This window comes from Microtus oregoni, unplaced genomic scaffold (assembly GCF_018167655.1).
Source record: "Microtus oregoni isolate MIOR12 unplaced genomic scaffold, Mior012 000048F_ref0000485, whole genome shotgun sequence".
NCBI lineage: Eukaryota > Metazoa > Chordata > Mammalia > Rodentia > Cricetidae > Microtus > Microtus oregoni.
In genome coordinates, this window is record NW_024543222.1 from 4871360 (window position 1) to 4885468 (window position 14109).

General features: G+C 54.6%; 1 protein-coding gene across 1 annotated transcript in view; it reads right to left on the bottom strand.

Annotated features, from left to right (window-relative positions):
• Window positions 1-1985: 1985 nt before the first annotated feature.
• Window positions 1986-14109, bottom strand: part of Tmem104 (transmembrane protein 104) — a 62529-nt gene continuing 50405 nt past the window's right edge. The window contains exon 10 of the mRNA XM_041635874.1: window positions 1986-5528. Coding sequence (XP_041491808.1) covers window positions 4768-5528 — 761 coding nt within the window. The 3' untranslated portion in view covers window positions 1986-4767. The remainder of the gene's footprint in view (window positions 5529-14109) is intronic.

Consider the following 14109-nt stretch of genomic DNA (forward strand, 5'->3'; position numbering starts at 1 on the left):
GGCCAGTTCCACCTATTCTGAGACAATTCTGCTCAGTATGGGGGCTCTGGGGGTGATGGATTGAGTTCATCACTTGGTCTCCCTGCAAAGGGAGGCACTTGCTGGCAGGGAGAGAGGCTGTCTTGACTGGCTAAGGAGACCTCCCTGGGAGCCTGACAGTGTCACAGTGGTAAAAGCCACAGAAGGTCTGTTTGGGGAGTCTGCCAAGCTTGCCTGGGGCCTAGCCCATGGTCTCTGGAAGGTGGGCATAGGTACCATTCTGGGTCAGGCATGGTTCAGCCTCACTGTGCTGAAACTTCAGGTGGGACAATCTGCCCATCTGTCTAGCACCCCAGTTCCCTCTGGGGTTCTCAGCAGAGGACCTTGCATTGTCACATAACACTGGTCCTGGGGACCTCTGAAAGGACGGCTTTCGCAGTCTTTCAAATTTCCCCGTCAGGTCAGCAGTTACATCTATTCTCCAGCGACTGTGAAGGGAGCGAGCGTCAGTAACCGCTCCAAACGTGAAAAGCATTACTGGGCCAGGCAGACCCTTTTATACTGCTATAATGTCAAGCTGGGGTCATGCTGTCCTTTATAGATTAGGTGGGCTGGACACTGGCAGATATTTCTTCCACGTGACAGAGGGAGGCAAAGTTAGGGAGGGGAGTGCTGGGTACAGCACCCCCTGGAGCCCAGTGTCCTCAGCCACAGTTGCTCATGCCGCCTCTTCAGCCTCCAACACCACTGCTTGGCTGGGGGCCACTATAACCGTGCCTTTTTAGTTTTGTTTTAGGGAAAATGGCAAGGTCAGATACATTTCTGTCATGGTCAGAGTCTGACCACCCTAAGAAGGGGTAGTGCCCCTTTATTATGGTTGCAATCACTTACTGCCTTAGGGCTGCTCACAAGGTGAAACCAGGAAGCAGCAACAGGTGGAGATGGTGAGTCTAGGTGAGGACAACAGCTGCTCCCGGGAAGGGAGCTTCACATTGGACCCTCCCACCCCCCCACCCCCCTCCCCCGCTCCCCAGACAGCCCAGACAGTAGTGGCAGGGCTAATTGACACACTTCAGTTTCTGGATCTGGGTCCTTGGTTTCCCATCCTGAGTCAGGTTCTGTGCGCACCTGCGGGAGAAGGTCGCGCCCGCCCGGTGAGTCTGGGAGGAGGCAGGAGGTCGAGGCTGCTCTGCTTGCTGCCCAAGATCATTAATAACCAAGAGCTGGAAAGATAATTAAGAGTCAAACGTGGAACCGAGCCTGCTGGTGGCTCCAAGGAGGGCTGGCCCAGGTGCCAGCAACCTGGTTCTTTTCTAGGAACGCACAGAGGGGCAAGAGGGTGTAAGGATAGATGTCTCAGCTACTTGCTCCTGGTGGAAGTGTCCCTGGCTCTCTCGTGCCTCTAAGAGGAGGTAGAGAGCCCGTGGGGGGGCGGGGGGAGAACTATGAGATCATAGGAGAGAAAGCAGCTAACACGATGCCCTAACAACCCCCACCTTCAATGCTGTTTTTTCCTTTTGATGCAACATGCAAAAGCAAGGCCCTGCCACTTGTCTCACAGTGGGACATGCTTACAGTCTGACCCAGTTCCCTCCTGTGGCTGCCCTAGCTGCTTCCCTCACTTGTTTTTAGCCAACAGCTCATATGCACATCAGCGAACGTTTTCCAGAGAGCCAGTGCTCAAAAACGGGGTGGGGGTGGGGGAGACATGACATTTCTAGCCACCACCCTCTGGTTTTACTTATCTTGCTCTTTACAAGTGGAGGGCCGCCCTCAAGGTTCCTAGAAGACTAGGGAACCACAGCCAATCCTTCTCTCCCACAAACCCTCCTCGATTTGGACTCTGGGTCAGTACCCTGGTTCTGAAGTGTAACTGGCAGCGGCTACAGGACAACCATTTTTGGTAGGAGGTGATAAAGCTAGGCAGTATCTGGTAGACTCAAGAGAGTCCTCTCGGTCCTGGGTGAGCAGTACGGTAGCAGCTGATGAATGACTAAGGAGACAACTGTCAGTGGTAGCAGCTTTATTAAGGACTTTGGTGCTGGGCTAAGTTCAGTCCTTTCATTCCCATGACCTATGACTGGAGGTACCTAGAAGAGGGACGGTTACAGATGCTTACTGCTCAGGGGCCACAGGGTCTGAGTTTGGTCCTCACCATGGACCCAACACTGTGCCAGGCATGCAGCATGCCCCCGGGAGGAAGGTTGGCAGGGCTTGCCTGCAGCCTGGCTATTAAAAGCCAGTCTCTCAGCGGCCCCTGGCAATAGTTGGTATGCAGGGCCCAGCTTTCTTCTGCTCCTGGGTCTGGAACCACCAGCTACTTCTCTTTGGGGCCCCAAAGCAAACACTGCCTGTTGCTGAGGCCGCTCTTGGTCCCATGTGGAGAGGACAGCTGTGTGGCCTTGGGCCTGGCCTGGTGCCCACTGCCACTTTCTGTCCCTCAGCAGTGCCCCCCAGGCTGTCACCTGCCATCTGGCCCAGCTACCGGCCTCAGGTGAGGCGTAGCCAGAGCTCCTGGCACTGTGTTCCAGTGCTCGGCTGGGTTTGGTGCTTTGGCGGAGCATGCTCACTCCTCCTTGACCTGGCCTGCCCCTGGGACTGGTCGGGAGCGACGCAGAGATGGCAGTGACGGCTGCTGAGTTGCAGGCTTCCTCCAGGGAGACTCGGATGTGGGGCCAGCCTAGGCTCCTCTGCTGTCCTCCCGGCCACTAACCTCAGGGCCTCTTAGCAAACAGATATCTTGACCTGGCCTATCACCTTACCCGGGGGATACAAAAAACATTTAATGTGCTTGATGCCTGTGGGGGAACAGGTGACACCCACACCCAGGAATGGTAAGTCCTTCCCATCCTCTTTGTGCCCCAATATTCTCTGCCAGAGGCAGAGGCCTGGTGGGGTAAAGAAGGTGACCTCATGTGACTTCTAGTCGACCAGTCAATAAGTAGGTGGAGATGGAAGAGCAGAGAACCCAGACGGGCAGTGGGGAGGGCTTGGCATCAGTGGTCGCTGGATCCCTCCCCCCTCCTCGGCTGGGGCTTCCCTAACTTAACTTGGAGATGGAGGGGAACACTCCACTGCCGTGTGTGGCTCCAGATTGCCACATAAATCAACCTGGGCTTTATGATGCTAATAAATTTTCCACCAAAATTTGGTTTGGAGCCTGGGGGTGGGATGAGGTGTGTGTGTTGCAGGAAGATGATTTAATTTGCTTTGTCCTTAAGCAAGAGGGAGAAAGATGAGTACAGATGTTTTAATTGAGTTCTCCTCAAGCAGCCTGAGCACAGGAGGATGTGCAGTCTCCGCCCGGCCCTGCTTCTGTACCACTCTCCCCACCTGGCCCACCCTGGGGCAGGGTCTCCTAGGAAGATTCTACAATGGCAGGTGGCTGTAGAGATGTCTGTTTTTCATGTGGACGGGCAATGACGATGCTTAAGAAACTACTGACGTGGGACCGCGGTGAGAAAGCTGTGGGCAGGCCCATGACAACCTAGAGAGTCTTAGAGGCAGGGATGCTGGGGCCAGAGGTAGCAGGTGCTGCCAGTAGGTCCCCCATTCCTTGCAGGTTCTGCACAGACCCCTGGGACCTGGGACATCCAACAGCACAGCTGAGCTCAAGCGCTGAATATGGCAGAATGTGGAAGGGAAGGGGGAGCTGGCGCAAGTTCCCTCATGAGGGTAGAGCAAGGCACTAAAATCAAGAGGGAAGGGGCAGTGGTCTGAGACCTTTTAACCCCAGAGGCGGGTCTGTCCAGGCAGGACTAGGCCCAGGGTTGGGGCAAGTCAGGGTCAGGAGGGATCCCTGGTGCCCGAAGCAGAAGGCACATCGAAAATGCAGTTCATTAAATCACTCCTCATTCCAAGGCATCGGGCCTAGTGGGTACATGCGTGACCAGCTAGGAAGCAGCTGGGGACCTGGCCTCCTTCATCTCCAGCTCCATGATAGCCAGCCACCTGGAGCGTCTGGCCATGGCGCACCCATGACCAACCTCCTAAGGACACCACCTTAGTGTTGCAATGCAGCATGGGAGCAAGCTGGGCTGCAGAACACAGGCTTGACCTTTTGCAGAGGGGCACTCTGTTCTTTCCCTGCCGTAAGTCCAGGCCAGTTAGCCACTATGGTGTGGGTGGGTGGTGAGGGCAGCCTTGCACTCCAGGAGGTCCCTGGGCTCCGAAGGAGAAGCCGTGGAACAGAGGGTCCCTGAAAGGGTTTTACACCCCATGGAAGGGATGCTTCATCTGTCTGTCACACCAGAGCTGGCACCCACAGCAAAAGCTCTCACAGCTCTTGTCTAGGGACCCTGGTGCCAATTAGCACTTCCTGTCCTTGTCACCAGAACTGGCCAGGCCTCCCACAGGAGGAATACTTTGCAACTTTCAGGACCATCACAAGCAGGTCAGGCTTGGAGAGCCAGGGCCTGGGACTTGCCTTTGAAGAGGCAGCAGCTGCTAGTGGACGGTAGCGGATGCAGGAGGAGTCTGGGGTCTAGTATAAATAGCAGCAGTGCCCGCGCTGTCTCCCCCACAGCCTCTAGGGGCAGGAGTGGAGGAACATGTGTGACAGACTGGGTCCATCGAAGAATCTGGGGACAGCCACGTTCCCAGGCAGGTGGGCTGTCCTGCAGGGCGAGGGCTGGGTCAGGAGAAGACACCAGCTGGAGATGTAGAAGGCCTCTCCAAGAGCCCCAGGCTAGCATGCTCACGGAGACCTGGGTGGCAGCTAAATCCTGATGAGGCAAGGAGGCCGGGACTAGGCTGGCCCCGCCTCCTGTTGTCAGACGCGTCCTGCTATCAGAGCTGGGTCTCATTGAGGACAATGTTGGCTGTGACAAAGAAGAAGCAGAAGAAAGCCCACAGTAGCACAAAGGCCACCCAGAAGGTGTGGCGGAATGGGGACCTATGCTTGTTGACAATTCCGTAGCCAAAGGACAGCTGGGTGTCCTTGCGGCAGAGGTACACCAGGAAGGCAGGGATGACATACTGGATGCCAGTGCCTGCGTAGGCTCCTGTGATGCCCACCAGGGACTCCAGGTCATGGGTGCAGAAGGCTACCAGAATGGGAGGCACCAGCGTGATGGTGGGAAACACTACACGGTCTACCACCCACGGGTACGTGCCACCCTCACGGTGAAAGAGTGTCTTCCAGTTGTTGCGCAGGGTCACAGCAATAATAGGGAAGTTGGTGCTGATGGTGAACACGGGGAAGAGGCCCAGAAAGAATCGGACAGCAGTCAGGCCCACAACGTCGCACCTTGCAAAATTGAGGGTGTACATGTCCATGAGACTGTCGCCACGGAAGCAGAAGATGGCCGTGAAGGAGAGAAGTCCGTAGAAGGCCAGGATCAAGGCATAGTCCAGGAACACCAGGCGTGTGATGTGGCGCTTGGAGGAGATGGGGGTGATGAGGGATGGCAGGGAGTGCTGGCACATGAAGGAGTAGACACATACCCCAAACAAGTTCCGGACTCCTGAGAAGTTGGCCAGGGGTGGGTGCCCCTCTCCTTGCCTGTTCCCGATGCGCACCAGGGCCAGCACAATCATGATGGCGAAAGCTGCAAGACAAGGCAGGGGTCAGTCAGAGAGGATGAACCGCCTCATCCCTCAGTCTCTGCTCTGCAGGGCTGTGCCCTTAAGGACTGGAGCCCAGGGCAAGGAACCGCAAAACCCCCTACAGCTGTGCAGGAGCTGCCGAGCTTGTGGGGTTCTAGGAACCCACGTTCGGTTCTCCCTCCTCTTCCTGGAAGCAGGGGCCTGGGCATGATCCAGAGACAGGAGAAACTGGCCTGACAGCAGGACAGTTCAGCCTGGTAAGGAGCTACCAGCTCCCTCCTCGTCCTTCAAGGACTCTCCCAAGGACTCTGGCAGCTTCCTGTCAGGGGCAGACTTAGCCAGCACTATCCCCTCTCTCTTCCTTGGTTTTAAGGTTCCGTGCCTGTGGAGCCAGCTGTGGGGAGCCCAGGAACGAAAGGCACGGCACATTTGTGGGGAGACGTACTCTTCAGCAGAGGTCCCCGACTTCGTGTGGGTCAGAGGGCAGGAAGGCTGGGAGCCGTGTGTAGGAAGTAGTGAGGGGTGGTCACTCCACGGAAGAAAGGGCACCAGAGAGCAGTGCTGGAGACAGGCGAGTCACAGGACTGGTCCTGAGGGTGGCAGCAAACACCATGTGGCTCAGTTCTGCGCTTGGTGTCACTTAGGGGACAGGAAATTGGCCGAGGAAGGGCGTCTATGACCTTACCTGCCCAGAGCAACCAGGTTAGAGGCAGCTTGGCTTTCCCGGGCAGCCTCTCAGGCCCTCCACCCGAGGACTGCCCACCAGCCTGGCTTCTAGAACCCGAGTCCCTGAAGATATCCAAGCAGAGGACTCACTACAGCACCCTCAATGGCCATGGGTGCCTGGCAAGCATCTTACCAACAAAGATGGTATTTCTAGATCTCTCTGGCTTCTGATATCTGCCATTGACATCACCCAGACTTGCCACTGGTGACTACTCAACACACACAGAGACCCCTGTCTCTGTCTCCATTTTGAATTTATATATCCCTGTTGTCTCTATTCAGAACAGGTCTGACACATCCTGTCAGTTGGGAACAAGTCCACAGGGCACACGACACTTCTTTGTAAGTGGTAGGGGCTATAGAAAGGGCTGACACGTCCCGTCTGGGAGCTCCATCAGAGAATTGGGGTCTCTTCCTCAGTATGAACCTGGAGCACCAGTATTATCCCCCTTAGGACACTGGTGCACTCCTTGGTTCTTGGGAGAGATTTTTCTGCAGGACCCACAAGAAGCCAGGCCAATGTCTCCTCCCATAACGACACCTGGGAGTGGGCTCAAGTCCTTTATTACTTTTAATCTGAGCTGGCTGATGTGGTATTGCGGGGGTGGGGGAGGAGAAGCAGGAGGGGAGGAGGGAGCTCAGACGGTGAAAAATACCAATAAAGAAGATGATTTGTTTCAGCTCACTCAGCCCGCTCGATTCCACCCACCTCCTGCTCCAGGGCACCACAAATCTTTCCAGCCCTGGCCAGTCAAAGGGAAGCAGCAGTCTAGTTCCTCTCTTAGCCTCGCCCCATGGCCCCAGGAGCCACCCCTGGGGTGTAGGCAGCTTCAGAAAGTATACTGAGGCACAGGGTGGGGGGATTTCACCCTATAGGGGTGGCGCCTCGTGTGCTAGTGAGGGCCCGACCTCAGCACAGCACAGCAATGCTGCTCAGGGGCTTGGTAGCTGGCTATTCCGAAGCTGGGAGCAGGCAGTTGGGCCACTGTTGGGGGCGGGGGGCACTGGATGAGGGCCAAGGGAGTAGCTGTTGTTGCAAAGCAATATTTAAATTGTGTTTTGCCATCACCTTTTGGGATGCCACCTGTGACCTGGCCCTGGTCCAGGCCTTGGCCACAGCCAGCATGAATCTGGAAAGACTCCAGTGGAGAAATCCTGCAGCTGTCTGTTGCGTGACCTTGGCCTTGGGTCTTGCAAGTGGGCAAAGAGGCGGGAGGAGGCTGGCTGTTGAGGTAGATGCCAGCACTTCATGGCTGGGTTCCGCCTCAGGTGCTGGCTCCTCTTTTCTGTCCTCTGGGAGCAGCCGCAAGTCCCTAAGAGCTGTGAACAGGCTCCGGCTGCTTGTTCAGGGTGACCACCTGGACATCTCTGGCTGGGCTCCCCCCCCGCCCCCCTTACTGCAGAAAACCTAAGGCTGCTCCAAGCAGCAGGTTCCCAAGCGATGAGCGATGACCCTGACTTTGTAAGTGTGTGTCTACGTGCCTTCCACCTCTCCAGCATCGACTTCTAACCTGGTCTTCCAGGGGCTGCATCCTACATCAGGCTTTTCTAGAACCTTCAGGATGGCCTATAAAGGTGTGGCTATGGGTGATACGCCTGCACACCCTCCCCCCCCCCCCATAACTAGTCTCATCTGTTAATGTTATTCCAGAGACTAGTGACCCACCTGGTTCTGTTAAAACCTCTTTATTCGGGGGCTGGAGAGATGGCTCAGTGGTTAAGAGCATTGCCTGCTCTTCCAAAGGTCCTGAGTTCAATTCCCAGCAACCACATGGTGGCTCACAACCATCTGTAAAGAGGTCTGGCGCCCTCTTCTGGCCTTCAGGCATACACACAGAATATTGTATACATAATAAATAAATATTTTAAAAAAAAAAAACCTCTTTATTCAAAATCTCTACTTCCCAGCTGGGTCTGACGGTGTAGGCCAGGAATTCCAGCTACACAGGAGGCTGAGGCAGGAGCTTGCATGGCAAGTTCAAGGCCAGTGCCTGGGCCACAAAGTGAGTTAAAGGCCAGCCTGGGAAAATAAGTGAGGTTCTGTCTACAGATAAAAGTAAGCGGCTAGAAAAACGGCTCAGCAGCGGTTAGGAGCACCGGCTGCTCTTCCAGAGGATATGAGCTTGGGTCTCAGCACACAGCTGCCTGTAACACCAGTTAGGTGCCCATACGTGCCACACACTTACAGACATTTACATAGAAATAAAAATTAAAGAGGGCTACAGTTGGAGCTCAGTGATAGACTGCTTGCTTAGTGTGCACAGGGACCTAGGTGTAAGCCCCAGTAAAACACACACACTTTCTCGAAACTAAATCTGTTCTAGAGGGCCATTTTGTGGAATGGTAGCTTCTTTATGTGTGTGTGTGTTTCGAGACAGGGTTTCTCTGTGTAGGCCTGGAACTCACTTTGTAGACCAAGTTGGCCTCAAACTCAAAGATCTTCCTGCCTCTGCCTCCCAAATTCTGGGATTAAAGGTGTGTGCCGCCACTGCCCAGCGAATGGCAGCTTCTCAATTATCACCCAAAGGGAGCAGGCTCGTTTGTGTTCCCTTTCTCCCTCCCTCAGCTATACTGGGTACTGTCTGCCAAAAGTGGGGACAGCGTAGAAAGGCCACTGGTTCAGGCTGGGGAAGAGCGCAGTATCCACATCTAAGAGAGGAGGTCACTCGTGAGGGCCTACTGTGCTCTAGGCTCAGTGAACCAAAGGAGACACACCTTCACACCAGGAGAAGGTACGGACCTCTACACACGTGTGCCCAAAGAATTCTCAGGGGTCACAGGTGGGCACCCTTGTTGGGGCAGAGGCCTGAGGGAGAGCCCTAGCCAAGCCCAAGAGACTCCCCATCACCTCGAGCACACGCACACAGCACTGATCCCTGGGAACAGGAAGGGGAGGGGAAGCGTGTTAGTCTGGCTTCCAGGCAGTTAAGTTCAAAAAAATATTTATGTACTAAACTGGACACTGAGAAGGGAAGGAAGTCACGGGCTCCAACCTGCAGAGGTCCCAAGACGACCAGGGTGCAAGACTAAACTAAACCCCACTCTCCTGGGACCAGACTCCTTTGTCCCTGACGCTTCCTGCCTTCCTGGGTACCCAAGGAGCAGAGTTCACGGGCTATCTCCTAGATTGATCGCCCCGTCCCTGGAGAGATGGCTGCTCCCAAAACTCATTAGGTCTGCTAATAAATCAAGGTGAAATAAGATGACGGGCTGTGAGCGACAGTGCGGGAGGAGCGGGGGAGACTGCTGTGCCACCCTGGCTTACGGCCGCTGCTCACTTCTAGCTGCCACAGGGGTACAGACGGACATGGAGGTGAGATGGCGAGGGGTCCCCAAACATCCATGATGTCCCCATCAGAGATGCCCCGGGTGGCAGGGCCAGGTGTGTCTGTCTCTGCCCTATCCTGAGCTAAGCTCTGAGAAGCCATATCTGCATGCACCTGTTTTCCACACCGGAAGTCACACTCCACGGGGGTGTCGAGAAGCAAGGAGGAGTCAGGGAGAACTCAGAAGGCTGGTGAGAGCATCACACCAGGTCACATGGGGACAGTAGGCCTGGGCAGGTCATCTGTACAATGATGGGGGTGGGGGTGAGGGCGCAGGAGACTTTTATTATTTTGAGAAACAACTGTGCAGGTTTTGCATAACCTAAGACTTGGCCTTCACTGTCACTCACTCAACAGTCTCACTGAGTGTCTGTGGAGTGCCGGCACTATTCTGGTCACTCAGGGGTAAGTGCACAGGAGAGAAATGGGTCCTGTCCTTGTGAGGTCCAGAGTGCGGGAGCACCACCAGGTTGAGGGTACCAAAGACAATAGAGAACTGGTTAGTGGTTGCCTTAGTGGCAGGGTGAATGATGACGTCCCTGTGCTAAGAACGGTCCAAGTTCAAGGGTAGAAGCCCACTGAGGAGAGGGGAGGTGCCAGGTGCCAGAAGGGAATGTAGGGACCTTCCTGGCTGCTCTGTTCCCCAGGTCTGTGGCTGCTGCGCCTGCTCTTGGTTCGGAGAGGAGGGTTCATTGCAAGGCAATGATGAGGATGAGACGCCAGCTGCCCCTCCGGCTTCCAGACTCCCATCCCTGACTCTGCCCGAAGCCATGCGCTGCTTTCAGGCAGACTTCTGACAGCTGATCTAAGTTCGACAAGCTGGCCTCGCCATATTGATTCACCTTGAGGCACAGCTCGCTTCGCAACATCTAACTCTTTGAAGGGAGGGAGGGAGAGGAAGGGAGGGAGGTACAGAAGGCAAGCCATTATCTGAGGAGCTGAGACAAAAAAGAGGTGCTGCTCCTTAGCCCTGAGTGGCCAGCTGGGAGCGATGGTACATTTCCCTTCCCTGTGTAGGGAGGTCAGGGCAAAAGCCACATGGGCACCAGGCCACCCTACAGTACCAGCAGCCCCTGAATGGCTTTCTTCCCTCTTTTCTGCTGTCAAAAGCCAGATAAATCCCTATAGGAGCTGTCTGACCTGATGCTGTCTGTCTGTCTGACCTCAGAGCATTCATTCCCTTGGCAGGCAGAAAGGGCAAGCCACACCCTCCTGGGTACCCGCCAAGGACAGAGGCACGCTGATCTCCGAGAACATCAGAACAGACAAACAGTGTCTCTCCTGAAGGGTCTTGCCAAGCAGGCCCTGCCTTCCTGGGTCTCACTCAGGGCAGGGAAGGTGAGTAGTGTTTCACATTGACCGGGTGCAGCCACGATGGAGTTGCCGACCTGTTGGGGCCAGATGCGGGGTAAGCAGGAGTCTGACATTAGGGCATCCATAACAGATGTCCTAGGGCAATTGAGAGGACAAAGTAGATGGTTTTGATTTTTCTCCTAAGCACACACTCAGTTCTCTTAGCGAGAGGTCGGAGTTATTAGAGACCAGCTCCATTGTTCAGGCGCTGGAAATGCAGCCTGGGGCCACTGAGGAGCTGGCTTGCACTGGGGGTATGGGGAGGGGAGGGCTCTGACTTCAGGCAGCCTGGCTGGCATCCTGGGTCTCTGAGGCTCGGTCTGGAGCTTCTGCTGCTCAGTGAGGTGTGAAGCAAGGCAGGACCTTGCCTTCCTTGCAGGATTCTGGCACGAACTGGGCCACCTGCCTAGATACCACTTCTGCCAGGGCACATGGACAGTGCTCTCCCACTCCCTTTCCTCTTTTTCTCTTCCCTGTGCAATGGGAAGATTTATTTTTATTTTTATTACTTTATTTCTTTTTATTCACGGGGAAGCTCACGGTGCTGAAATGGCGTGGGGGACCTCAGTGCACACCGAAGGCTGCCCGAGTCTCTCCTAGAAGGTGGCAACAAAACCACAGAGCTTAGGTCGGCAAGATGGCTCATTGGGAAAGAGCTTACAGCCAAGTCTGATGGCCTGAGTTCGACCCTTGGGACTCATGGTGGAGAAAATTAATTTTTTCGTACTGATTACATACTAAAAGATACTTTTATGTGTTTAACAGTAATTTTAAATTGAGTATGTTCTTAAAGACCCATTTTTATTTTTATTCACACGTATGCACATATGTGTGGGTGGTTGGTGAGGCCAGAAGAGGTCGTCAGATCCTCAGGTGCTGGAGTTACAGGCAGTTTTGAGCTGCCCAACACTGATGCTGGGAACTGAACTCAGGTCCTCTGGAAGAGCAGGAAGCTCTCTCTCCAGTCTTGAGCATTTTTCCCTGGGGTGGGGGAGGTTCACTGTGGCCAGTGTTCTTTGTGGGTAGCTGTGATGTACTGACTTGTTGGGAATTTGAAAGACCTCTGCCTCCTGCCAGTCCTCAACCATAAAGTTTAAGTAGGAGAAGAGCTGAGTGTCCTAACTCTAACCCTTGCCATGTCCCCTGATTTGCACAGGGGCTCTACAGGTCTGGGCTGGAGGCTGGTACTACCTCTGAAAAGCGATAGTAAGGATGGGGCAGTTCAGATGGGATAGCACTTGTCTGGCCTGTGCAAGATCCAGGTTCAATTGCTAGTATCTTGAATGAAAAAAAAAAAAGGTAAAAGGCTAAACAGGCTTGAGTCGGTGTCTGTCCTGTCCTACAGAGAGAGAACGTACTGACTTAGCCTAGGGGGCTAGGGAAATAACATGGAACCTAAGCCACTAAGCTAGCAGGGCTATCTGGATACAGGAGAAGCTAGAACACATTCCTGCCCTCAGCCTGTCTCCTACGGCAGGACCTAAGAGGATAAGAGACATAACGGTGGTGGATGAGAACGGTGACCATCAAGGCCAGACTACATGCCACTGTCTTTCCTTAACTCCTGAGTGCCCACGAGAGATACGGACACTTGAAACCATGGCTCTCAGACCCAAGGATGATCTAACAAATATCGTCCCAGCATGTCAAGGTCCCAGGCCCATGCATAAGCATTTTCTTTCATTTTCCCTAGAGGGCCCTGCTTCAACCCAGAGCTCTGTTCTGGTCCCAGATAACCGCTCTGGGATGGGCTCAAGCCTGCACTGCCCCGACCCTGTGCTATTTCCTAAGTCTTGTTCGTGGTTCTGGCTCCAGCTTAGCACATGCAAGAAGCAGCCCTCCATCGAGGCGGCCATCCGTCACTGTGGCTATCAGAAAGACAGCGCTGTCTTCTCCAAGCAGAGAATCAACACGCCAGAGCTAATGATAATGAATGGCCAGCTCATGCATCAGTGCCTGGGCCCGGTGCTCCGGCAGGGAGCTGGGTCTGGTGGAGGACATGGCTACAGCTTTGTCCTTCAGCACCATGCTACCACCCCCCCAGGATGCAGGGCCATGGGTCTGCTTCTGGTCATGGCGGGCGGGGCAGGAGACTGACAAGGCAACATGGGCCAGAGCTGAAAAAGTTTCCCAGTCCTAAGGCAGGTGCAAGTGACTGGGTGTTTGTTCTTCAACCACTTGGGACTAACTGCCTGCAAAGGGAGAGCCGCATTCAGACACAAGAGCCGGGATGCGGGGTCAGTGCTGCCACGAGACACGGCTGCATCTGACAGACGGCTGAGGGGCAGAGCATGGTTTGGTTTTCAAAAAAGTCCAACATTTCAAGTTACACTGGGTTCAACCTGAGTGCCACTTAACTGTTGCTCCTGGGGCAGGCTGCTGCACTGCTTTTAAAAACAGATAAGGAGAAGGCAGGGAAGACGGGTCAGTGGGCGAGTGCGAGCCCCACAGAGCTCGATTCCTTAGAACCCGCAGAAAGGTGGAAAGAGAGAAAGGACCTCAACAGGTCGCTGCGGCACATGCCCTGCTTCCTGTCTCTTGCTCTCTGCCCCTCCTCCAGACACTGACACACACACACACACACACACACACACACACACACACACCATTAAGTGGAGGCGCTGGGATGGGGTGAGCACTGAGGGGACGGAAGCGGCCAGCGTAGCACTGGCACAGGCAGGGACCAACTCAGGGTAGTCACAAGGAAGTAGCCCACTACCACCCCACAGCCTTACTTCCCATGTTGAGGTGTGGTCCCCAACACCAGCACTGTGGTGAGCATCCTCGTGCTCTAAGGAGGAGATTGCTTCACTCTAGGGCTCCAGCTTCCGAGCTGGTCCAGGAGCTTCAGGAGCTGGCCCTGAACACCCAGCACTGGTACCAGCTCATCTGAGGGGCTTTGGAGGTCGGGGGAGAGGGATGAGGAGACCGACGTGCAGGCAGCTCACACCTGTGCTACAAAGATCTCGGGCACCTCTTCTTGCCCCATCAAGGGTAGTTAAAGCTACACAAGGTACATACATGTTCCTCCTCTGTGTGTATATGTCTATGCATGTGTACATGTGTGTTCCTCCTCCGAGTGTATATGTCCATACATGTGTACATGTGTGTTCCTCCTCTGTGTGTATATGTTCATGCATGTGTCTATGTGTGTTCCTCCTCCGTGTGTGTATGTTCA